This window comes from Cervus elaphus, chromosome 24 (genome assembly GCF_910594005.1).
Source record: "Cervus elaphus chromosome 24, mCerEla1.1, whole genome shotgun sequence".
Taxonomy (NCBI): Eukaryota; Metazoa; Chordata; class Mammalia; order Artiodactyla; family Cervidae; genus Cervus; species Cervus elaphus.
The window spans coordinates 67,218,759-67,243,785 of NC_057838.1; the positions used below are offsets into that span (position 1 = coordinate 67,218,759).

Below are 25,027 nucleotides of genomic sequence, written 5' to 3' on the forward strand. Positions count from 1 at the left end.
TTCAGATGGGCTAAAATTGCTTAATTTTGCTTTTCTGCTCGTTGTCTGAATAAAGAAGCTGCAGAAAGGGAAGGAAATACACTTCCCATCAAGGTGGAGGAAATTAATTGGCCATCTCTCTCTCCTCTCCACCTCCCACCCGTCTAGTGCATAGCACTGAATGGGTTAAGGCTGTTTCCACCCACAGACTTTAGTTGAAGACTTGGGACAAAATTTACAAGTTGATGCACGGGTATGAGGGAGAGTTACGGACTTCAGACTTGCAGCTTTTTCCCTCTTTCTCTTTCCACCCTGACTGGCTCCTAAGAAGATTCAGGGTAGCTGGTGAAGATAATACACATAGAATAGGATTAAATGAATTAAGAAAAATGAGGTCAAGGGCAAAGTGAGATGGAGACCAGAGTGAGGGGCGTGCAGAGAGAGGCAGTCCCATGAACTTGCTGGTACCAGGCAGCTGATCTGGCTCGAAGCGTCCCACAGCCGGCGGTAAAAAGGAAATGTGGCCGGTTAGCTGGTTCAACAGTGGGCATGAGGCCCAAGCAAATCTGAGTTATGAAAAGGCAGGGCTCAGACTTCCCTGGTGGTCCAGTGGTTAAAAACCCACCGTGCAATGCAGGGCACATGGGTTCAATCCCTGGTCCGGGAAGATCCCGCATGCCGAGAAGCAACTAAGCCCCACCGCAACTAGTCAAAGTCCATGCACTCCAACAAACACCAGTATGGCCAAAAATAAATACATTTTTTTTAAAAAAAAGGAAAGAAATTGCCCCGCATCCCGAGACCCTGGCCTCCCAAGGTTTCTCGTGAAGAGCCCTGTGGGTGTAACAGGCGATGTCCTCAACGTGCTCGTCCTGTCTACACAGCAGTTGAGGGCCAGAGCTGCAGCTTCTACACCAGCCACCCAGTAAGGGCCTAACTGGAACCACTAACACAGCAACGACAGCAGATACTAACAGTACAAATTAGGTACCACCCACCAGACCAAGCACTCTGCCTGCATTATGTCAACCAACCCACCAGAGACCATCTGGAGACCAGCAGACCAGCTCTGGGCCCAGAGGCCTTTCATTCCCAGGGGCTTTGATCTGCCCCATAGCCCACCATCCACGTGCTTGCCTTCTTCCTCCATGAGCTGCAGAACATCCTGAGGCGCTCTGACCCCACGACATGACACCTGCCCTCCTGACCCTGTCCCTGGCCCTCTCCGGGCCACGGGGCCTGGCATCCACTCCGAGTCCACGTTTACACTTGCTACTGGTCCGTGCCAGCCCAAGTGAGCTGCATTCTGCACCCTGCCGTCTCTGGCCCCTCAGAGAACCACCTTTACCAACCTTCGCCCGGGGCACGTGGCCGCTGACAACACCCAGTGGCATCTTGAGAAGTTTACTTGTTGGAAGGACACGTCAAGGATTGTGTCTCCTCTGTCCCAGAGGGTCCCCCTGAGTCTCAGGAAACACTGATTTTAACGGGTGAGTCTTATCAACACCATGACGCTCAGACCCCCATCACCTACACGAGCTCACCCGGTGTGGACCTCCTGGGCACACTGCCCACTTCTGATCTGGGCTGCCTCTGCCCATCCCCAGGCCCCTACCTGCAGCGAGTTGCTTCCGGAACCGGGGCAGGAGGAAGGAAGGGTTTACGAGGACGAGCTTCCCGATGCACTCGGCCACCACCCCCCGGGTGCCCTCCTCGGCGCCCTCGCAGCGCTGGAACAGCAGAGCCCAGATGTCCTCGGCGTAGGGCTTCAGGCTGTCGGGCTGGGCGGCCCCCAGGGCCTCCCGCAGCGAGTGCAGCAGCAGGTACTGCCTCCGGGGCTCGGCCTCCATCTGCCCCAGCAGGAAGGGCAGGAAGTCGGGCAGGTTCCCCGCGCCCACGCGGCCCAGCGCGTAGGAGGCGGCCGCCCTCACGTCCTCACTGGGAGAGCCCAGGGCTTCCAGGAGCACCGCCTTCAGCTCCCGCTGTGGGCCCGGACCGGCCACCTGGCCCACCTCGGCCAGCGACAGGAACGCCAGGACCTTGACCCCGGGGCTCGAGCTGGGCGACCTGGCATCGCCGACCAGGCGGTTGGCCGTGCCCGCCGCCTCCTGGGGACAGGCCGCGGCAAGGGCCGCCACGCAGCGGGCCAGCGAGTGGAACACCTGCTTGTGCAGGCCGGGCCCGCCGTCCGACGCCTGCTCGTACACGGGTGCGGTGAGCAGGCCGATGAGCTTGGCATAGTCCACGCATGGCGGCCGGGTCCCCACCAGGGCCTGCAGGAAGCCTTCGGTGGCCGCCAGCACCCCGGCCGGCAACAGGGGTGAGCGCAGCAAACGCAGCAGCTCGGCCAGCACGGGGCCACTGACCTCGGCCATGGAGGCCGGCTGGGCACGGGTCACAGTAGCAAGGAAGTCCACGGCCAGCTGGGCCACGTGCATGTCGCTCTCGCTGACCAGGGCGGGCAGCTCGGCCAGCACGGCCCGCACGGCAGACGGCGGGAGACCGGGGCCCTGGCTCTGGGCCAGCGCGGCCAGGGCCGCCAGCGTGGCCAGCCGCAGCGCCCGCTGGTTCTTGCGCAGGAAGGAGGCCAGGATGGGCAGTGCCTCGGCCAGGATGGGCTGCAGGTTGATCCGCAGCGGGGACGTGGCCACCAGCGTCAGGGCCTTGACAGCCGAGAGCCGCGTGATTTCGTTCCTCAGGCGGTCCAGGAGGAGCAAGAGCGACGGCTCCAGGTCGTCCCCGAGTCGGTCGCCCAGGTGACCCACGAGGTGGCCCATGCAGGAGATGGCCCGCTCCTTCACCTCCTGGTCCAGGTCGGTGGCCCGAAGCCGGGCCAGGGTGGCCGCAGACATCTCTCCAACGTAGGGCTCGGGGTCCAGCTTCCGAGGCGCATCCAGTGGCCACAGTGCCCTCACCAGCTCCTGGAGCACCAGCAGGGCCTCTGCTGCGATCTTGTAGAAAGGGTCGGCCACGCAGGCCATCACTGGTGGCAGGAGAGTGGGCAGGTGGGGCTGGAAGGCCTCAGCCGGCTCTGTGCCCAGCAGCCCCTGCAGGAAGGCCAGGGCGTCCATCCGGATGGTGGAGGAGCTGGAGCGGTCCGCCAGCGAGAAGACGATGCCTGTGGGGTAGGTGCCCAGGTTACCAGGACACACACCCTGACCCAACTTAGCCCTCCCTGGATGCAGGGGTGGAGGACCCGCAGGCGTCTGAGCTGGACCCAGGCATCTGGGCCCTTACGCAGCAGCAGGTTCTGAGAGGTCAGGGCTCGGCTGGGGCCAGGGCTGAGGATACAGGCCAGGAAACTTACATGAAAACAGGACAGAGGGCCTGCACCCCAGCCCTGTACTCACTGCTGGCAGTGGGGAGTCGCTGTAGGTTGTTGAACGGTGGTACCGGCAGGGAGCAAGGGCTGGGGGCTGGGTTCGGGGAGAAGCCCGGAAGAGCAGACCCCAGGTTCCAGGGCACCCTACCTGCTACCAGCATGGGCATGTGCTCCGCCAGGCTGCCCGGGAGGACGCCCGCCAGCTCGGTGAGGAGGCTGAAGCAGCCCTGGCGGGCCCTGGCACTCCGGTCTTTCAGCTGCCGCTGCAGGGCCTTCATCACAAGAGGCACCTGTGGGCAAGTCGGGGGCGAGGAGGCGGCCAGTGACCACCCAGGAACCCACATACCCCACCCACTACTGGGGGGCTCTGCCCAGGCAGCTGACAAGGAGGGACCCCCCAGCATGTGGAGGGGATCATTCCACGCTGAGCTCCCCATCACTCGCTCTGTGCCAGACACCTCACTCCACACTCGCCCTCTGAGGCGGGCACGAGTCCTGAGCCCACCTGACACCTGGGAAACAGGAACAGAGCTGAAGTGAGCAGCTCAAGGTCACCAGACTGGGGGCCCCTCTCGCTTCCCCAGCTGGATTCCCTCCCTGATGAGCTCCCCCACTCCCGAGGTTTGGATCCCAGGGAAGCAATGACTCCCAGATCTACATCTGATACCAGACTTGTGTGCTACCCGCCCACCTGACATCTCAACTCGGGCATCCAATGAGGCCTTTGAATAGAATAAATGTCCAGAACAGAACTCCACTCATTCCCCGCTCCACCATCTTGGGGACTGTACTTCATGCTCTAGCCAGAGCCCAGAAGTCACATGACATCTCCCAGCCCCTCGCCTTCCACATCCATCTGCAAACCCAAAAAACTACATCTCGGGGCTTCCCTGATGATCCAGTGCCTAAGACTCTGCGCCCCCAGGGCAGGGGGCCCAGGGTTCAATCCCTGGTCAGGGAACTAGATCCCACATGCTGCAACTAAGAGTTGCCACAACTAAAGATTCTGCATGCCACGACTAAGACCCAGTGGAGCCAAATAAATAGCTAAATAAATATTTTAAAAAAGGAAAAAAACTACCTCTCAAGTCCAACCTCCTGCCTTTCACCTACATGGCTGCAGTGGCCTCCAGCCCATCACAATCCATTTCCCACACGGCAGCCAGAGTGAACCTTTTCAAATATGAATGGGATACCATATTCCCCCTCCTGTGGCTTCTACCCTCTTAGAATAAAACTGAACCCCCTTTCTGCGGCCTGGAATCCTACTTGTGCTACTGGCTATCTGCCCGAGACTGTGCGGTCCAGGCACTTCATACAAAAGGCCAGGCACACAGCAGGTGCTCAATACACACACTTCAGCGAGTGAAGAGGTGGGGGGCAATGGGCGGAGGGAGGGCTGTGAGGTGGGGGGTGAGGGGGAGGGGCAGGCAGGCACACCTGTCCTCGCAGCATCTGGAGGTTGCTGCTGGTCTGGGTGGGCTCCTCCATGACCTCCAGCCACCCCTTTGGGGGCCGCGTCTGCCGCAGAAGCACGATGTAAGCCCCAAACACGTCGGCCTTGACGTTCTCCTCGCGCTCCTTGAAGCGGTGGATGAGCGCGGGCGCCAGGGCGCAGTGGAAGTCAGGCAGCAGGTCGGGCCGAGAGTCAATCAGGGCTGCCAGGCACTTGGCCGCTGCCCGGCGCACCTTCCAGCTCATGTCGTCGTCATCGCTGTATTCCTCCTCACTCTCTAGGGCAGGAATCAGGACACCCGTGGAGGCCTGTGCACCAAGGCGGGGAGCCGCCAGCCCCACCCAGCTGGTCTTCCAGGACAGAGGGGTGAGAAGTGAGGGGGCAGTGAGGAGGGCTCGGGTGGGGCTTCCCCTTTCCATGTAGCCCGCCAGGCTCCTCCGTCCATGGGATTCTCCAGGCAAGGATACTGGAGTGGGTTGCCATTCCCTTCTCCAGGGGATCTTCCTGACCCAGGGATTGAACCTGGCATTGCAGCCAGATTCTTTACCATCTGAGCCACCAGGGAAGCCTCCATGGTCACTACTTGTAACTATTAAGAAGTTGCTGCTTAGTCGCTAAGTTGTGTCCAACTCTCTGTGACCCCATGGACTCTCTGTGACCGCCAGGCTCCTCTGTCCATGGGGATTTTCAGGCAAGAATACTGGAGTGGGTGGCCATTTCCTTCTCCAGGTTAATGAGGACCTGCTGTGTGCTGGGGATGGCGCCAGACAGGGAACTAGCTGGAGGTAAACCAGGGTCCCCCCATCTGCCTTCAGACCCTTGACTGTTGTGACTGCATCCAGGAAAAACTGACTCCCAAGTGAGGATTTAGGAAATCCATTTGGGGCACAAGACCTGTCCTTTGGCTTTAGGACTGGCTGTATGATGTTTTATTTACTCGGCTTTCAGAAGGGAGGCAACAGTTCCCCTGCCCTGGGTAGGGTCCTGACTCTGGCTTCCAAGCAGGACTACCAATGGGAGAAGCTGTGTTTGTGTGGCTCTTCGCTCTCCAAGCTCTGCTCAGAGGCCGGAACTCAAGTCTTCACCACCCCTCAGGAATGAAGGTGTCTTGAGGCTCTTCTGTAGATACGAGTAAGGCTCAGAGAGGGTGAGAGATTTTCCTGAGGACACACAGCTAGAAGCAGCAGAGCTGAGTAAGGCCCACCCATACACACGGGGGAGACATATATGAGGCTCAGAGGAGGACGGTCCTACCTAGGGACACCCGCAGCCACAGGCTCAAAGACCAGCGTGTGCCTACTCACTCTGCTCTGTAGAGAACTCAGACTCAGAGCACTGCATGGTGGGCCAGGGGGATGGTCCCCCAGATGTGCCTTGTCAGCTCAGCAGATGGTCCCCCTGACGGCCCCTTGTTTGTTATCTCCACCCCTCACCCCTTGTCACCCATGAAGAAACACCCAGAGCTCCTAGATACTAACAAGAAAATGTCCAATCTCCTTGGCCTGCGACTTGAGGCCCCTACATGCCTGTCCAATCTCATCTCCTACCACTGCATCTCGCTCCGAGTACCCCACCAGGACATAAGTCTCTCACTTCCATCAGTGCCTCCAGGGTCCAGGGGCATCCCCCAGAGTGACAGACAGGACCACAGGCACAGAAGCAAAGAAGCTATTGAGTCCATTTCCCACCCAGGCATCTCTCCCTGTTAGTGCCAATCAATCCATCATCAGAGCTTCACATGGCTGGGATAAAGCAATGGCTCTTGGACGCCATAACTCAAAGGGTACAGAGGGACTTCCCTGGGGGTCCGGTGGCTAAGAATCCACCTAGCAATGCAGGGGATGCAGGTTCGATCCTTGGTCAGGGAACTTAGATCCCATATGACTTGGGGCAACTAAGCCCAAGTACTGCAACTGAGTCCACATGCTCTGGAGCCTGCACACTGCAATGAAAGACCCCGCATGACACAGAAAAGATCCCACGTGTGGCAACTAAGACGATGTAGCCAAATAAATTTTTTTAAAAAAAGGTACAGAGATGGCAGCATGAGATGGGGGAGTCTGGCAGACATGGCTCCAAGTCCCAGCTATGCCACTTCCTCGCTGTGTGATCTCAGGCAAATCTCTAAGTCTCAGTTTTCTTGTCAGAAATATGGGCATGATAATAAATATCAGGTTTTCCAGGTTCATCGTAAGGAACATGAAACAAGAGGGCACTTTGGACATCAGGAGATGCTCAATAAACAACAGCTATCACGACTCGCTCGTGATCTGTGCAGTCAGAGATTGTGGGGATGACAGAGGATCTAGATTTCCAAGGGTGGGACTGGAGCCCCAGGAAGAGGTGGGATCAGGATGGGGGCACCAAATGCTGCCCCTGACTTCGGCTGGGGGACTCATGGGGAGGCTGAATCTGTTCCCACCCACCAGCCCAAGGACAAGCTGGCTGCCCACCTTGCTCGCTGAACTCGCTGTCCTCGGTCTCCATCTGCTCCTCATCCTCGTCACTGTCGTAGTTATAGTTGGGGTCATGCTTTACATACTGAAGGCAGAGGCTGGTCACGTTGGGCACGTGAGGGCCCATTTCCTTGGGGCACCTGTGGGTGGGGTGGGGGAGGCTCTGCTGGACCCAGGCATGACAGGCTGGGGGGATAAAGCCCAGGGGTAAGCCCCAAGATCTGACTGCTTTGAGGCCAGCATCTTGTGCCCACTCCATCCCTACCAACTTCTCAAAGAAACCCCAGGGCCCCCATTTCTAGGACCCCTGCTGCACCTACTTCCTCAGGAAGGCCTCAAAGGCCTGGAGGCAGGACTCCCGAAGTTCGTCATCATCCAGGTTGCAGAACTCCTCCACCAGGGGCACCAGGCGGTCCAGGTGGGCCCCTGCGGGACCAGATGGGTCACTGAGGCAAGGCCAGCCCATCTCCTGGGCTCCCCCAGCCACAGCAATCAGCCTGTGCCTGTCCCTGCCGCCTTGGCCACTGCAAACTGTACCTCAGAGGCTTCAGCAGAAGTGGGTTGCAGCCCCGATTCAGCCCCATCTAAGCTATGGGACCTTGTTAAACACAACCCTTGTTTAACCTCAGATCACTCATCTTCACAGTAGGGATAACAACACCCACCAGGCAGAGAGTTTGTCAAGATTATCAATAAAATGCAGATAAAGATGTGCCTGGCACAGAACAGGCGCTCGATAAGTGGCAGCTGTTGTCAAAACTATTATTCATGTTGATTATTTCCTGTGCTAGGCTGTAGCCCTGGGTGAGGAAAGTGAGGAGACAGGTACTGCCCTTATAGACCAGGCTAGAGGGGCCCCCTGCCTGGTCCCTGGGCTTCAGAAGGATCTCCAGCTAAGCCCTTCTCCAGCTACACCCTTCCCTACTTTCCTGCCCAGTCAACCCTGAACCTGTGTCTGGTCTTGTGCAGGTCTCTTTTCCAGGCCCATGCTTCTGAGGGTGGCCAAGGGGTGGCTGCCGTTGGGGAGATGTCGACAGATTTGGACTGGAGGCTGGGCTCTCCATGTGTGCTTGTAAGGGCCCTTGCAGTGAGAGAGCCAGAGGGGTGGGAGGGCAGACTGTGGCCACTCTACTTACACTGCCTTGTTCTAGCCTAGACTAACTCCAAGGAGTTTGAGAATAAACTCAAACCTGATCGCTGAATTCCATCTCTAAAAAACTAACCTCTGGTGACAGAAAGGAGATCAATGGTTCCCTATGGTGTGGCCTGGGAAGGATGGGCTGCAAAGAGACACAAGGAAACTTCTAGGGGTGATGGAAATGTTCTGCATCTTGATTGCGGTGGCAGTTTCACTGGTATATGGAAAGGTCAAAACACACCGAAGTGCACATTTTAACTAGTGTGGTGTGTTGTACACACGTCACCCCTCAATAAAAATTTTTTGAAAATTAAAACCTTGTTAATCACCTAGGTTGTTATTAAGGTACAGTTGTCAAAATAGGACGACAGAACATATTTTACTTAAGTCTGGGGGCATGACTTACAGTTACCTGCGCGAGCCTCTGGGTTGGGCTCAGAAGCAGGTCAAGCTCGGGGCCCACCAGGCTGCCTCTTGAGACCACCCTTTCTCTTCCAGGTGCTCCAGCCCCACCCCAGCCCCGCCCCTCTCCTCCGCACCTCCCCACCCAACCACAACCCCTAACCAAGGAGGTAGGGCAACCAAGCCTCGCCCCTTAGCCCAGGCCCCACCCCATCCCAGCACCCCGGTCCCTCGCCCAGCCCCCTAGCCCAGGCCCCGCCCCTCTCCAGCAACCCGTCCTCCGCCCCGCCCCTCGCCGTGGGCCCCGCCCCCTCGCCGTGGGGCCCCGCCCCCTTACCCAGGCGGTGGCCTGCCTGGCGGCCAATGCTGCCCAGACACTGGATGAGGGTGCGGATCGCCGCGGGGCTGGCTGGCGCGCGTGGGCCGGGCAGCCGGTCCAGCAGGTGGTCGGCGAGCTCCACGAAGAGGTCGGTGCTGCAGGCGGCCGCCAGGTGGCCGAGCGCCCCAACGGCCCGCTTGCGCACGGCCAGGCGTGGACTGCTCAGCTGCGGCAGCAGACAGTGCAGGAGGCTGGCGTGGAAGGCGCCCAGCGGAGCGCCCAGCCTGGGGAGTCGGAGGGGGCGTCGGGCGGGGCCCACCCGGCGGACAGCCTGGGCCGGGCACCTCCCCTCTCCCCATGGGCTCCTGGCCTCCTCCCCATTAGGACAACCCAGTGGTTCTAGGTAGACAGGAAGGTTCCCTGCAACTGTGTGAAGTGATTACTTATTATCACGGGAGAGGAAGCAGAGAGGGGAAGGACCTTCCTCAAGCCCACTCTGCCCACCTGGGGAGGAAGCCAGATGTACTGGGGCCTGGGGGACTCCACTGAGCTTTCCTGACTTCCCCCGAGTCTGGGCCTTGCCTCAATGCTCATCCTCACTCACTCACACTCACTGAGGGCAGACCGATCTCCAGTGTAGCTCTGCCTAATTCCTGCAGTGGCTTCCCAGTGCCCCTGGGATGAGCTGAGCTCCCGGCTCAAGGCAAGAGGGAACAGCAGAGAATGGTTTCTGCACACATAAACGCAGCCCGTTCCCACCCTGGCAGCTCCCATCCCTCCTTCAAGCCAGGCCTGTGCCCTTCCCATCCCATACGTGTCCTGAAACCTTTCCTCTCACTCCACACCTACACATTGACCTCACCCTCCCATCTCTCTCTGTCCAGCACAGACCTCTTTCCTGGGTTTCATGTATTCACCTACCAGAAAAGCTATCACCCCACATGACACCCCACAACCCCCAGAGACCCCATGTCTTCGATGGCCTCTGTCCTCTGAGCCGAGGGTCCTTCCCATCCAGGGTCCCCCTATGCCCACCCATGCCTGGCCAAGTCCTGCCCATCCTTGAAAAGTCAGCTGACTGGACTCGCTTTGGGAAGGTTCCCCCTTCCTCAGCCGGGGGAGGGTCTCCTTATCCGAGCTCCTACTGGCCCTGCTCTTAGCCATGCTGTTGCTCTTACTGCACTCACAGATTTACGTATCTTTGAGCTTTTCCCTAGAGGTGGCTTCCCTTGTGGCTTAGCTGGTAAAGAATCCGCCTGCAATGCAAGAGACCCTGGTTCGATTCCTGGGTCGGGAAGGTCCCCTGGAGAAGGGAAAGGCTACCCACTCCAGTATTCTGGTCTGGAGAATTCCACGGACTGTATAGTCCATTGGGTCACAAAGAGTCAGACACGAATGAGCGACTTTCACTCACTCACTCACTCACTCCCTCACTCACTCACTAACTCAGTCGAGGCGGCCAAGACCCAGCCAACTCCATCCTCCCAGCACTGGTCTAGTAGGTGTTCAAATCTTGAGAGGCTGAATGAACACTTTAGAAATGTGCAGTGCAATTGAAAACACTGGCCCAGCTATTAGGTTCCTCATGTACAGACTGTAGTGAGGAGAACTTGGTGACAGTCAAGTTCTCCTGGACACTGCTGGGGCGATTAAAGGGCCCTGAGCACAGGGCCTGCGGTACAGTAAGTGCCCACTCTGTGAAGCTGAGTCCCTCCCTGTCCCCTTGCCACCCCTCCCTGTCATCCTCGTTGTTCAGGGTGGCCTCCCGCACCTGCTCAGCATGTCAGAAAGGATGTCCAGGGCTTCCAGCTGCACGGCCACATCCTCCTGCTGGGCGATTGCACTGGTGAGCTGGCTGGTGATCTTCCGGCACACGTTGGAGGCCAGGCTGGAGCCTGCACAGAGCGCAAGGTGGGCGCGGTGAGGCGCAGGATCGCCTCCACCTGTGGCTGACCTTTGCTCTGGTTGCATCCCTGAAGCCACATCCCCTACCCCCCAAAGGGTGCTGATCAAAGAAGCCAGGACTTTCAGGGTCCAAGGTGTGACCCAGGGTCCGGCCAAACTAAAGGAGACAGCTGGGGAGCTGAGGAACCGAGGGCAGACCTGCTGGCTGGCCCACCTCACATCTGACCCCTCTGCCCTCTGCCTTCCAATGAGGAGTCTTTCCCAGACTCCCTGGCAGCCTGGAGGGGCCAGGTGACCACGTTCTGGCCAGTAAGATACAGGTCAGTGTCTTCTGGGGAAACACGTGCTTTTCTTATTAAGGGCAAGAGACGTGGGTAGAGACTTTCGCCCTGTCCTAACTGAGCTTCTCGGTAAATCACTGCAAAAATGGAGTGGCTGATCCCTCCTGAGTTAAGTGAGAAAAGCAACTCCCCATGTCTTCAAGCTGCCATTAGTTAGACTGTGTTAACTGCAGCGTCTAAGAGCATCTCTGAAACACAGCCATGAAGTTAAGCAGACGTGAGTCTGAATTCCCTGCTACTTACCAGGCTGAACCGGGGTAAGCCCCTTCACCTCTCTGAGCCTCTGCTTCTTCAATCATAAACTAGGACAAGTAACAGAAGCACCTGGTCCCTGGGACCTGGGTACCTGTGGCTGCAGCGGGGAGCTCCGACAGGACGGTCTTGAGGCCGATGCCAGCGATGTCTCGGAGCTGCTCCTTGTCTGACCGCATGTTGGCACAGAGGGCGTCCACGATGGTCTCCACCTGGTACTCCTTCACTTTGCCCACCAGAGGACCCAGGCTGAGCAGGGAGGGAGGGAGTGTAAGAGCCCAGGCTCAGCCCGAGCTGGGGTACCCCTCAGGTCCCCTCAAGGCTGTGGGGCCACATGTGCTGAGGAAAAGACTCAGATCAACAAGGGACTCCCTATTTTGCCAGAAAGAGAGGTACCCTCTGGCTGTGCTGACCTCCTGCCTGACACCTCCCAAAACTGCATCTCCTCCTGAATTTTGCATCTCAGCACATGGCTAAAACATCGAACCCAGAACCTCAGCTGGAAACCAAGGAATGCCCTGGAGCAGGGTTCTCAAACTTCCACGTGTATCAGAATCATCTAGAGGACTCGTTCAGACACAGATTGAACCCCAGATTTTCACCCCACCCCAGATTTTCAGACTTAAGGGGTCTAGGTAGGGGCCTGAAAATGGACATTTCTAGCAAGTTTGAGGTAGATGGTGCAGGGACCACACTTTGAGAACTTCTGCCTTAGAGGCTTGCTTCTCCCAGTGTGGTCACAGATCAACCTCATCAGCTCTATCAGGAGACGCAAAGATGCAGAGCTTAGGTCCCATCTGAGAGTTCCTAGACTAGAATCTGTGCTTCAACAAAACTGCCAGGTGACCGGAAAGCACATTAAAGCTGAAGAACCACAGAGGGCTTCCCTGGCGGCTCAGGGGTAAAGAACCCGCCTGTAAACGCAGGGAACACGGCTTCGATCCCTGATCCGGGAAGATCCCACACGCCTTGAAGCAAGGAAGCCCCAGCACCGCAACCACTGAACCTGTGCTCTGGAGCCTGGGAGCTGCAACTACCGAGCCGGCATCCCCCAGAGCCCGTGCTCCACAATAAGAGAGGCCACCGCAACGGGAGAGTAGCCCCCGCTCTCTGCAGTTAGAGAAAGCCCGTCCCCAGCAGCAGAGACCCAGCACAGCCAAAAATAAAAATAAAATTATTTTTAAATTAAAAAAATAAAAACCGCACGAGACACACTGTTTCTCAGCCTTAAGTCTGCACTGCCATCACCTGGGGCCTTTTAAGAAACTGTTACCCGCGTACCAGCCCCAGAGTGTGAGTTAAATGGTGTCAGGTGTGGCCTGGACACTGGGGAGTTGTTTGTTTTTTTTTTAATTTCCCAGGTGATTCTAACAGGCAGTCAAGGCTGAGGACCTCTGACCTAAGAGTGGTTCCCAGACGATGGTGTAGATTAGAATCCAGATTCTTGGGTGCACAGCCTCACCTGCCTGGCCCGACCCCCTCCTGAATTAGAATCCCTGGGTGGGGAGCACACAGTTTAAACAAGGGGCTCACGTGTCTGCAGTGCACACGAGTTTGCAAAACTCTTCTTTCTCCATCTAAGAAATCACGGGTCCTCCCACTCAACCTCCTGTAGCACTGGTTCCCAGTAGGGGTAAAACTGCTCTGAGGGGTGTTTTGGAAATTCACTGGCAGGCCTTCTATTAGTTATGCTCATCACAGCTAATGAGATGGCACTTCTGGCTTTTATTGACGGGAGAGAGGGGAGGCCGGGTGTGACAGAAAGACAATATTGCAAAACCATGTTTCTTGTCCTGCTGGAGCTTCTAACATCCCACTGGGCAGTCACACAGGTAAAAAGTCTTTCTATAATTATCTGAGTCCTAAATTATATGTAATTTCGTTTTACATATAAACACAAAAATACTTTTCTGTACCATTTTAATATACTCTAAAATTTCCAAAAAATGCAGTTATCAAGTAACTTGAAGGAAGACTGAAGTTTGTTGTTCTGGGAAACTTTACTGGGAAATGGTCACCATTTCAGAAATCTCCTAAAAGCAATGTCACTGTGCTGGTATTTGAGTCCCCAGCATCCGTACCTGTCTCTACCTGCTTGCTGCCTCAGCGCTGACAGCAAGCCTACACTCTGGTGCAGGCTCCCCATAACTTTATTACATGTTGATGTGCCTGAGCATTTACGCACTGAAACACACACTATCTTACTAGCAACTGCGTTCCTCTTTTTCCTTTATGTGCCGGTTTAGGGCATCATATAAAGTGTTTTGTAATCATGGGTAGAGGCAGGTGCTAGTATGCATGAATTTCATTTCATGGTAAGAAAAGAGTATTTCAGATTTTGTGTTATAAAGAGGGGTTACTGCTTTTGCTAGTAGGAAACCAGTCTACCTGATCTCAATTCCACTGTCAGAGGGACGACCAGACCACAAGCCTGAGCACGTCTTGTTCCCCCGTGAGACTCTTTACTAAATTCCCCCGCTCTTGGGGTCAAGTTGAAATTCACATAACCCATCTTGCTTTTTCAACTCTGGGGGCAACCGGCGAAGGTCTCAGGATCACACCTCATGATGCCAGTGGCAAAGACCCCCGTGTTCTTTCACCCCCACCATTTCTGTACGTGCCAGCCTGACTTTCCAGCTGCCAGCATCTACAACTGTGTCTGAGGGTTTTCTCTACCCGGAGATGTCAAGGAATGCATAACCCCCTGCCTACCCCAGGAACAGCCCTCAACCAAGGAAAGCTGGCAGGTGGGACCACCTTGAAGGTCATGTCCTACACTGTGTTCCAGGGACACCCCCAGGGTTAAGCGCCACTTGCCCACAGCGGTAAGCTGCTTGAGAAGTCATGCTTTATTGCTTTTCTTCCTTCCCCATTGCCCCACCAGCTTCCTGGGATCTCTCCCCTAATAAACTTACATGTGAATCTCTGCCGCAAGGTGTAACTGTACCCTGTACTTCCGGGGGAACCCAGACCAAGGCACTGTCCCACTCCACTGGCTCTCTAAGGAGTCGCTCGGTCGTGTCCAACTCTTTGCAACCCCACAGACTGTAGCCCACCAGGCTCCTCTGTCCATGGGATTTCCCAGGCAAGAATACTGGAGTGGGTTGCCATGCCCTTCTCCAGGGGATCTTCCCGACCCAGGGAGGCGCTCCAAGAACTTCTCAGCCAGTCTTTCCCCAGTGGTTGGACCCCCAAACGGGCAGGGGCCCTCCGGCTCCCAGTGGGGCCGACACTCACCACTTGACCGCCAGGTTCTGCACCTCCCCGTTCTTGTCCTCCAGGAGCCGGAGCAGCATCTTCACCACCTTGCGCTCACTGTCCTCGTCCAACTGGATGGAGTCCTTCTGAAGCTCCGACATCAGGTCACTGGTGGCCATGAACCTGGGCAGGGAGGGTGGAGGGGCATTGCCGAGCAGGCTCTGGGCCCTGGTGACTTGGGCAGTACCCTTACAGTTCCTCCAGGAGCACACGTTGATACAAAGGAGAACTCAAGAGCAGGTGGATTATCTGGGCTGTGGGCACTGCTAGGCCATCACAAGGAGTCCTGTGTGTGAAAATGTACTGACTTCCAGATTCTCTTGTTTGAATACAGCTGCGTCTACAGTCTATGGTTTTTCCAGTAGTCATGTACGGATGTGAGAGTTGGACCATAAAGAAAGCTGAGCACCAAAAAATTGATGCTTTCGAACTATGGTGCTGGAGCAGACTCTTAGGAGTCCCTTGGACAGCAAGGAGATCAAACCAGTCCATCCTAAAGGAAATCAACCCTGAATATTCATTGGAAGGACTGATGCTGAGGCTGAAGCTCCAGTACTCTGACCACCTGATGTGAAGAATCTGACTCACCAGAAAAGACTCTGATGCTGGGAAAGATTGAAGGCAGGAGGAGAAGGGGACGACAGAGGACGAAACGGTTGGATGGCATCACCGACTCAACGGACATGAGTTTGAGCAAACTCCAGGAGATAGTGACGTGCTGCATATGGTGGCAAAGAGTAGGATACAGCTGAGCGACTGAACAATAGCTTCCGGTGACAGTAACTGGCTCGCGGCAGTGACAGCTGCCCTCTGGAGGTGGACACACACTCTCCAGGCCTGCAGGATCTCCCCAGGCCCACTGCACCTGCTCACTGGCTCTTGCAGGCACTTGATAGCAGCAAGGTGAGATGCTGTGAAGTCCAGATCACAGAGTGGGCGGCCCCAGAAAAAGAGTTAGGCTTTTGATCCCCCACCAGGCCACCTCATACCAGCCTGGTTTTCTAGCTTGAGTAAGTCAACCAAGAACCTCCTCCAGCCCTGCACCTCACAACCCACCAAGCCAAGCCTCCTAGGGCAAAAGTGGTCACAGTAGGATTCCAGCCTCATCTTTGCAGGCTCAGACCTACTGCTGGATGTCCCAGTGGGCCCCAGGGCCCCTCAGGCAGGAAGGTGCTTGTCAGTGTCACAGGTGTTTATCCCACAGCTGGGATAAGCCTCAAGCTGCTGACAGAAGGAAAGAGGTTGGGCTGGAGGCAAGGAGAGGGTGGCAGGGTTGACGATGCCCACCTCTGGGCCTGCCTGCTGCAGAAGCAGCAGCCAAGGTCAGATGAAGGAAGAGGTTTGGATCTGAGCCAGGACAAGGCCGAGGGTATGGACTCCCCAGGTGGCTCAGTGGTCAAGAATCTGCCTGCCAATGCAGGAGATGCAGGTTGGAGCCCTGGGTTGGGAAGATCCCCTGGAGGAAGAAATGGCAACTCACTCCAGTATTCTCGCCTGGGAAATCCCATGAACAGAGGAGGCTGGTGGGCTACAGTCCATCGGGTCGCCAGAGTTGGACACGACTAAACAACAACAGCGACAAGGCCGAGGGTAGCCACATGCACTCCTAAGTCTGTCCAGCTGAAGGAATGTTCAGAGAAGGCAGGCAGGACCCTGCAGCTGAGTTTCTGCTGCAATTCGTGGAGACCCAGCTCAGCCTGGCAACCCAAGGGATGTGCTCCTTTGCCCAAGATGGGCCTCCTGCCCCTTTCTTTCTTTTCCACCTACCGAACTCCTATTCATCTGCCAAGGGCCCAACTCAAATGTCCCAGTCTTAGGAAGACGCCTCTCACCATCCTGCCCTATCCTCCACCCACAGTCTCTAAGCACACTTGGTCTCCCTGGACAGGAACCTCTCAGAAACCCTGCACCCCTTCATTATAGCACCTCTCACACTGCACTGCAAGCTTGGTCACCAGTGTCTCCTCCATTTAACATGAACCCACAGAGGCCTGTCAGTTCCTCTCTGAGTCTCCAGGCCCAGCACACAACTGGCCCAAAGAGGCCCTGAGGAGGCAGGGTGAGGACAGGAGGGGAAGGAGGGTTAGAGTCAGCCCCTAACAGAGCTCAGAGCCAAAGAACTGTGTGGAAATCCAAACACTGAAACCCATTCGTCTGAAACATGCTCCAGCATTTCAGACACTGCCAAGTTCCTGCAAATACTCAGCTCTCAGAGATATATTAATATATGTGTATATGTGTATGGTGGTGGTAAGACGGGTAAAGAGGAAAGGGTATAACTTGGTAGATAGGAGCCTGGGCACTGAAGTTTGGCTTTAAGTAAATACACTGGTCATGTCATTTATCACCTGGGTGACCTTGAGCAACGGCTCCTCAGCCTCAATTTTTCCATTTACAAAAATGGGAATTTTCTTTGCCCCATTTCATAACATCCTTGGGAGGTTTTAATGGGACAACCAGCTCTTAACATGAGGCAGGTGAGGAAAGTAGGCTCAGAGAGGTTGCAAGAACCGCCCACTGTCATCCAGCAAGTTGGGAAAAGAATCAGCCCGCCACTCAGCTCTCCTGGCTCCTCAACCAATACTACTGTGTGTTTTCAAGAAATGATGTAGTGGGGACTTCCCTGGTGGTCCAGTGGCTAAGACTCTGTGCTTCCACTGCAGGGGGCCCCAGTTCCATCCCTGGGTGGGGAACTAGATCCCACATGCTGCAACTAAAGATCAAAGATTCCGTGTACCCCCACTGAGTGAAACCTGCCACAGCCAAATCAACAAAGAAATATTCCCCAAAAATGATGCAGGAATTCCTGCAAGACCCCTCAGTTTACTGGTTTCACTGCTGGAGTCTGAGTGGGAACAGAACAGCCCCTGCTCACAGTGCGGACTGGGAACAACAGGGATGCAAGATTCCCTCCACCTGCTCAGGACCCCCACTCGCAGTCACCACCCGCCTCCAGGAGCCAGAGGACACAGTCTCAGTTTCATTCCAGAGAAACCCTAGAGGCGACTCAGCTGAAACACTGGGCCACATGGGTGCCTGGACAGCTGGTCAAGCAGGACCCAGCCCCCCTGGTATTCGGACTGTAAAAATAGACACCATCCTCATATGCTTGGGGGTGGTTTTAAGTGTTCTCAGGACCGCTGGCAGAGCAGACTGGACGGGCTTCTCAGGCTCCAGTTGGCAAGGCCGATTCCCTCTCCTGGAGCCTAGCCCCGAGGCCCCAGATGGTGGGGCACATCCCCTCGGCCGGTGGCCGGCTGTGTGACCTTGAGCAAGTCACTCCACCTCTCCAAGCCTCTGGAGACCAGGAAGAACAATCACGACCATGCAGGCAGACGGGAGGACTGAATGAGATTATACTGGACAACAGGGAGCCCGGGACACAGAAAACCTTCACTGAGCACCTACTGTATACCCAGAACAGCCTCCGGGACACAAAAGCAGAGTATACAGTCCAGTGGTCCAGGGACTCCAGGTCTCGCAGGCTCCAGAAGAGAATGTAGCAGAAACATGGGACAGGCATTGGAGGCATCCCAAGGAGGTGATGACTGGGTAGAAGCTAGCCTGGTGAAGCAGGGAAGTGAAGGGACAAAGAACTTCCAGGTAAAGGCCCAGAGCAAAGAGACGCTGCAGCCTTCTGCTGCGCACAGAATCACAACAGTGTCCCTGAGGCTTCTCTGGTGGCTCAGGGGTAAAGAATCCGCTTGCCAATGCAGGAGATGTGGGTTCGACCCCTGGGTCGGGAAGATCCCCTGGACAACGGAAATGGCAACCCACTCTAGTATTCTTGCCTGGAGAATCCCATGGACAGAGGAGCCCGGCGGGCTACAGTTCACGGGGTGGCAAAAGAGCCAGACACAGCTTAGCCACCAAACAGCAACAACAAATGAAGCATTCACCTGGTGCCAGCATCCCACATAGTTAACTCTTCACACCAACCCTCCAGGTGGGTTGCTATTACTCCATTTCACAGAGCTTCTGAGGCTCAGAGGGATTAAGCAGCTTGTCCACAATCACACCACCAGTAAATGGCTGGAGGCAGGATCTGAACCCAGGACTGTGGCTCTGAGGCTCTACTAAAGCAGCGGGTCTACTAAAGGGGGGCTGTGAAGGAATGAGTTGCTGAAGGCGGGTGAGGGGCAGGGCCTCAGTCTCCTCCCCAGTCAAGAATCAGACAGCCTTGCCAAAATCTCATCCTCTGTGTTAGACTGACCTGGATGTGGCCGCGGATTCTCCACTTCCTAACTCTGCGACAGCACCTGAGCCCTTTCTGCCTCTGAGCCTCACTCTCCCCATCTGTAAAATGGGGTAACCCAGACCGAATGCTCAATGGGTGGGAGTGGCTATCTCCTCTGAAAATTTCTTACAGCTCAAAGGGTCCAGAACAGGTTGTGTGATCATGGGCCAACCCTTTCCCCCCTCCCTGGGCCTCAGTTTCCCCAGAATAGGAGGAAGTTGGACCAAAAAAGGGAGTGGCCCAGAAAAACGTAGAAGCCCCCATCCGAAGCATCACCTACCCGCCTGCAAAGCCACTCAGCCCAGCCCCCTCCCGCAGGCAGGGTCGGAACAAACCCGCGAGGGGAGGGACGGGGAGAGAGTACCCCTCTGAAGTGCGGGGGTGGAGGCCTGCGGTGAAGTCGCTGAGACGGGGCAGAGCTGAGGGTCCCAGTGAAAAAGTCAGCCCTAGGGGCTGGAGTCCCGGGAAGGGAACGGGTTTCAATGCGGAGAAGAGGAGGCAGGAGAGGCCGAGGGCTTCAGCGTGGGTTGGAGAGGAGGGCCGGGGCCCATGGCCCGCGCGGAGAGATGCGGGCTTGGGCAGAAACGCAAGAGAAGAGAAGCTGAGAAACCGGGTGTCCGAGGGCCGAGCGGCGGGACGGAAGGCAGGGGCTGAAGTTTGCGCGGTGGGAGACGCAGCTGCGGGCTGGAGTCCCGGAGAGGGCCGGGCAGCGATCCGCGGACAAGGGGCGCCCCCCCACCCCGAGCTCCCGCGCGGGGCGCAGAGGCGGGGAGGGGGCGTTTCGGGGGGCGGGGTGGAGCTCCGGGAGGGATGCGGGGCGGGGGCTGCAGGGTCCCGGGGGGCAAGGACCGGAGCTCCGGGAGGGGGAGGCCGGGGTTTCGGGGCGGGGCACCCCGCCGCGGGGCCCGGCCGCGGGCGCACCTGAAGTCCTTGTCGCTGGACGTCATCTTCTCCAGGAGGCTGGAGATGTGGAAGGCGGCGGTGCTCATGGTGGCTGCGCCGCGGGCCGCCGGCGGGAGGGAATATGGCGGCGCGGGCCCCCTCCCCCGCCGCGCGGGCTGCGCTCAGCGGACAGAAATAGCCGCCCCCGCCCCGCCCCGCCCGCCGGCGCCGCGCTCGCAGCGGCCGCGGCCGCCGCTGCGGGAGGCTGGAGGCGGGAGGGGCCCGCCGAGGGGCTCGCGGATCCCTCCCCGGCGTCCTGGTCGCAGACGAGGGCCCATCACCGGCTTGCACACTCCCGCGGACCGGGAGCTCACCACCTCTCAGCGGATAGCTCCTCCCTACGATTCCCCGTGGTGCCCTGGATCCTGCTAGCGAGACACAGTCACGGTGACCAGAGAGTCTCCGGTGGGAGCCCCCACCTCGGTCAGTTCTGCTCCTGTGAGGCCTTGGCCAAGTCACTTGACCTCTCTAAGCCTCAGCTTTCTCATCTGTAGGCATTCCAGAAACAGGAGCTGCTATTATCGGTCAAGCCAACCAGCACACTTCCCATGCGGCCCACGCCAAAGCCAGCCAGGATATGAAGAGTAGTACCCTGTCGCACCAGGCCTTCTGCCTGCCTCATCCAACCCTCAGGACATCACGGCTGGTTTCTTCATCTTATACCCAACGCAGCTGAGTTGGTCACGCAAGTCACACAGCCAATCAATCTAGGATGGAATCAGGACTGACCCCAGACTGGGCAACAATTCTTCAATGAAGCCGCACGGTTTCTCCGCAGGTAGGTACAAGCTCAGGGTGGGAGGATCTATACGAAAACAGCTAGAGCCGCAAAACTTCTCCAGGGCTTTCCTGGTGGTCCAGTGGTCAAGAATCTGCCTGCTGATGCAGGGGGACGCGGGGTCCATCCCTAATCAGGGAAGATCCCACGTTCCTCGGAGCAACTAAGCCCCTGTGTCACAACTACCAAGCCCTCTCTTTTGCGCGGTGCTCTGCACCAAGAGAAGTCACTGCAATGAGAAGCCCGCGCACAACTGCAGAGTAGCCCCCTCTTGCTGCAACTACAGAAAGCCCAAGCAACAACAAGACCCAGCACAGCCAAAAATAAATAAATCATATATACATATGCATAATCAATTGTGTGTGTTTTTTTTTTTTTTTAAGAATTCTCTAAACAGCCCGGAGGCTGTTGGCTCTTGGCAAAGGGAGTCATGTGTGCAAGACAGCCCTGGGTTCAAATCCCCTCGAAGTTGCTTCCTGACTGTGATGCCTTGGGATAATGACACAACCTCTCTGAGCTATGTTCTTCGCACGCTTGTAAGAAGGGGATAAAGAAATCTTTATTTTATAACACACTTCTTGGGTACCTGTTTTGGGCTTCTGGGCTCCAGAGCAGCAGTGTCCAACAGAACTCTGCAAAGCTGGAAATTTTCTGTATGCGCACTGCCCCATACGATGGCCACTAGTCACATGTGCGGCTTTCCTGGTGGCTCAGCGGTAAAGAATCCGCCTGCCAGTGCAGGAGACACAAGAGATGCGGGTTCAATCCCTAGGCCTGGAAGATCCCCTGGAGGAGGAAATGGCAACCCACTCCAGTAGTCCTGCCTGGGAAATCCCATGGACAGAAGAGCCTGGCAGGCTACAGTCCATGGGGCCACAAAGAGTCAGACATGACTTAGCAACTAAACAGCAACAACCGCAAGCTATTTATAATACTAAATCACTTTACGGCTGTTTATAATATTAAGCCACTTCTTTCTGGGATGGAGAAAAATGTCTGGGCTTGAAGCATACAAGGTTAAACTCTTGTTCTGTCATATCTTTTTGTTCTGTCACATCTTTTGGGAAGTGAACTAGGTGGGCAGCTTGCCCCGAGAGAGTGACAGCCCCCTCCAGCCCTGGAGGGGAGCCAAGGATCCAACTGGTGAACATTCGTCTGTGCGTGCTCAGTCGTTCAGTCGTCTCCGACTCCTTGTGACCCCACGGACCGTAGCCCTCCAGGCTCCTCTGTCCATGGGATTCTCCTGGCAAGAATACTGGAGTTGAAGAAGGAATTCATAGGGCCTGGACTCCATCTCAGGCCTGTCCGTGCTGGTCGTGCGCGGCCACCTCTCCAGTGGACTCTGAACTCTGTGCTTAGCGCCTGTGGGAATGACAATGGAAGGATAAGACCCCCTCTGGGCAGGGGAATCTTGAAGATCACATCCAGGTTAAGAGAAAACTGACACTAATCACCCCTGCCTCCAGACAGTATCTGTAACACATAACACGTGAATGATGGGGTTATTGTGATTGTATTTACCCTTCCTTTGTAAGCCTAAAGGGATTTCGGCTGGTGGGTTTGGACGCGTACACATGGGGTATAAAAGATTTTCACATAATGCTGGTCGGGGCCCTTGGCTAAGAGGAGACTCTGCCTTGGGCCCGCCGGTGTAATAAACTGCACTCCACTATCTGCTTTGTCCTCCTAAGTGAGTTTGTTTCCCAGAAAGCGTGGCTATAACAGAGTGGGTTGCGATGCCCTCCTCGAGGGGACCTTCCCAACCCCAGGGATGGAACCCACGTCTCTTACGTCTCCTGCACTGGCAGACGAGTTCTTTACCACTAACTTCATCTGGGAAGTCCTGAGTTTTCCTGTCAGTATTTACCAAAGAGCCGGGCTGTGTGCTAAACACAGGGGTGATATGGAGGGAAACAGAGAGATGTGGTGCAGAATAACTAATAACTACTCTGTGAGAAGACAGAGTTGAATTTGAGTCGCTTCTAGCTGTGTGGGAGCTTCCATTGTGGCTCAGATGGTAAGGCGTCTGCCCGCAATGCGGGAGATCAAGATTCGATCCCTGGGTCGGGAAGATCCTCTGGAGAAGGAAATGGCAACCCACTGCAGTACTCTTGCCTGAAAAATTCCACGGACAGAGGAGCCTGATGGGCTATAGTCCATGGACTTGCAAAGAGTCGGACACGACTGAGCCACTTCCCTTTCTTTTTTTCTTTCTAGCTGTGTGACCTTGGGCAAGTGACTCAGCCCCTCTGAGCCTCAGTTTCCACATCTATAAGATGGAAATAATAGCACCCACCTGCCGGGGTCCAGCCTCGGCAGGATCCAGGGGTACCCTCAGGATGAACAGCATCGGCGAAAGAAAGAGAGAGAGAGAGAGAGAGTGACCAGCCGGGGGGTGCAGCAGAGTCTGGCAAATGCTTTATTTTTTACTGTGGCTTTTATACCCTAAATTAGTACATTTCTAAGGGGAAGATAGTTTAACATTACATCAGCTTGTTCTTCACGAAACCAGGGTGTTTTCTGCATACTTCTTTGTTTGTACGTTATCTTCTGGCCTTGGAGCCTATTAACATTTTATGACATAGGTGAATGCAAAACTGTTTTCCTGTAATCTATTCTTTAATGAACACAAAGGTCAGTCCTTTTGCAGAAGTTAAATTTATCTAAAAGGTTTACAACACAAAGACTCTGCAGCTCCGGTGACGCAGCCCCTGTTTAGCATTCCTGGTTAAAATGAACAATTCTAAACTCGTATTTTTCTAAATCTTTAACTCTAACCACTTTTAGAATAATATTTTTGTGTTCTCTAACAGGGCTTCCTCACCCCTCGAAGGGCTCTGTGCCTATTAGGGCCTTTTGTGTGATCAGGTTCTTTATGCTGTTTATGTTAAGGTGTTGTGAGCATTAGTACGCGTTTGCCAAGCAGGCTAGAATGCCAGCAAAGGGGTCTAAATTGAAACACTCCTTTCATCCTGGATAATCTTATAGGATACCACCGTCCGGGGGACATATTGATTAAAGTTCTAAGTTGGTTCTGTTTGGAGAGAGATCGGGGAAGGCCTTCTACCTGTGTCACAGAAATTAGGAAGTAGTCTAATACAGCAAGCATCAGAAAGACAGAGATCATCTTTAAGGTGAGCGCCGGGGCAGCTTTTCAAAATCCCTGAAGTCGTGATCTGCCTTGCTTGTCAGGTCTTCTCCTCATGACCTTGTCATGGGTGGGATCTCATGTGCTGGCTCCCGGCACCCACCCAAGAAGGAAAAGCTCTTGGCCGAATGCCGGGCACACAGCAAACCTGCAGTGAACTGTAGCTATTAGTTGTTTTTATTACTGTTACAGCTTGTGGAGGAGACATACACTGAATCGGATGGTGGAGGGAAGGATTGTGGGGACAGAGGAGAGAGATGGGAAGTGTGAGCCCAGCCTTGAGGAGCAGATACATCCTCCAGGCAGAGACTTGGGCCAGTGTTCCAGACACGCATGCTTGTATCCCCACAGTCTCAAGCTCCATCATAGCATGCCCTGCGTCTGCCCCTCATACCTGCAGGACAGGTGTGTCTTGTGACATCTACCTGGCTTGAGCCCAGTTAGACACTGTTCACAGGAGTGTCACTGCCCAGAGCTCTTAGGAGAATTCCCAGGCTGAAGGCACTGTGTCCTTCCGGCATGGGTGAATCTGTTTCAAACATCTGGGTCTTGGATCTGAAGATGATCTCAAAAGCTGTTTTTAAAGTCTCCTTCCCACTACAGTGTTGTAAAGTAACTAGCTTCCAATTAAAATAAACTAATTAATAAAAAAAAATCTTTCTCCCTCCCTATTTCCTTCCTCCCCTACTCCTCTCTCCCTCCCTCCCCCTTTCTGTTCTTTTTATTCATCATAAAGGTTAACAACTTGCACATTTATTAAAAGAACTTGCTGACTATCTCCTCAAGCACAGAACTATACTTGCAAACCCAACAGCAAGTATGGGACAGGATGACCAAGGCTGACACAATTCACAGCTGGAGATTTCGTAGCAGTGGTTCCAGCCAGGAGTCTCCTGATATCCAGTTGCTAAATACAGGCTTCAGACAAAGCAATGGAACCACAGTCTGGACACTAGGGTAGGACGAGACCACCTTTCTCCAGGTGAGTTCAGTAACTGCATGCTCAAAGACTGTTGTTATGGAAAGATCCTAATGTACACAGAAGTAGAAAGAATAATATTGATATAATAAACTCCCACGTCTGAATCCCCTAG

The 25,027-nt window shown here is 55.4% G+C and overlaps 2 protein-coding genes across 8 annotated transcripts in view; one reads left to right on the forward strand and one right to left on the reverse strand.

Annotated features, from left to right (window-relative positions):
- The window catches only part of CAND2 (cullin associated and neddylation dissociated 2 (putative)), a 29,816-nt gene extending 9,631 nt beyond the window's left edge, over positions 1-20,185 (reverse strand). Inside the window, exons 1-10 of the mRNA XM_043887001.1 lie at positions 19,987-20,185; positions 14,808-14,951; positions 11,665-11,819; positions 10,844-10,967; positions 9,091-9,356; positions 7,534-7,639; positions 7,211-7,353; positions 4,742-5,034; positions 3,450-3,591; positions 1,595-3,097 (exon numbers count right to left, since the gene is read on the reverse strand). Of these exons, the coding sequence (XP_043742936.1) occupies positions 1,595-3,097; positions 3,450-3,591; positions 4,742-5,034; positions 7,211-7,353; positions 7,534-7,639; positions 9,091-9,356; positions 10,844-10,967; positions 11,665-11,819; positions 14,808-14,951; positions 19,987-20,054 (2,944 nt within the window). The 5' untranslated portion in view covers positions 20,055-20,185. The remainder of the gene's footprint in view (positions 1-1,594; positions 3,098-3,449; positions 3,592-4,741; positions 5,035-7,210; positions 7,354-7,533; positions 7,640-9,090; positions 9,357-10,843; positions 10,968-11,664; positions 11,820-14,807; positions 14,952-19,986) is intronic.
- Positions 20,186-20,270: 85 nt separating this feature from the next.
- The window catches only part of TMEM40 (transmembrane protein 40), a 44,271-nt gene continuing 39,514 nt past the window's right edge, over positions 20,271-25,027 (forward strand). For 4 of the 7 annotated variants that reach the window (XM_043887002.1, XM_043887007.1, XM_043887008.1 and 1 more), the window contains exons 1-2: positions 20,466-20,785; positions 24,670-24,915. The gene's annotated coding sequence lies outside the window, so the exon portion shown is untranslated. Of the gene's footprint in view, positions 20,431-20,465; positions 20,786-24,669; positions 24,916-25,027 lie in introns of those variants that run through there. The other 3 variants (XM_043887005.1, XM_043887004.1, XM_043887006.1) reach the window with 3 other exon arrangements.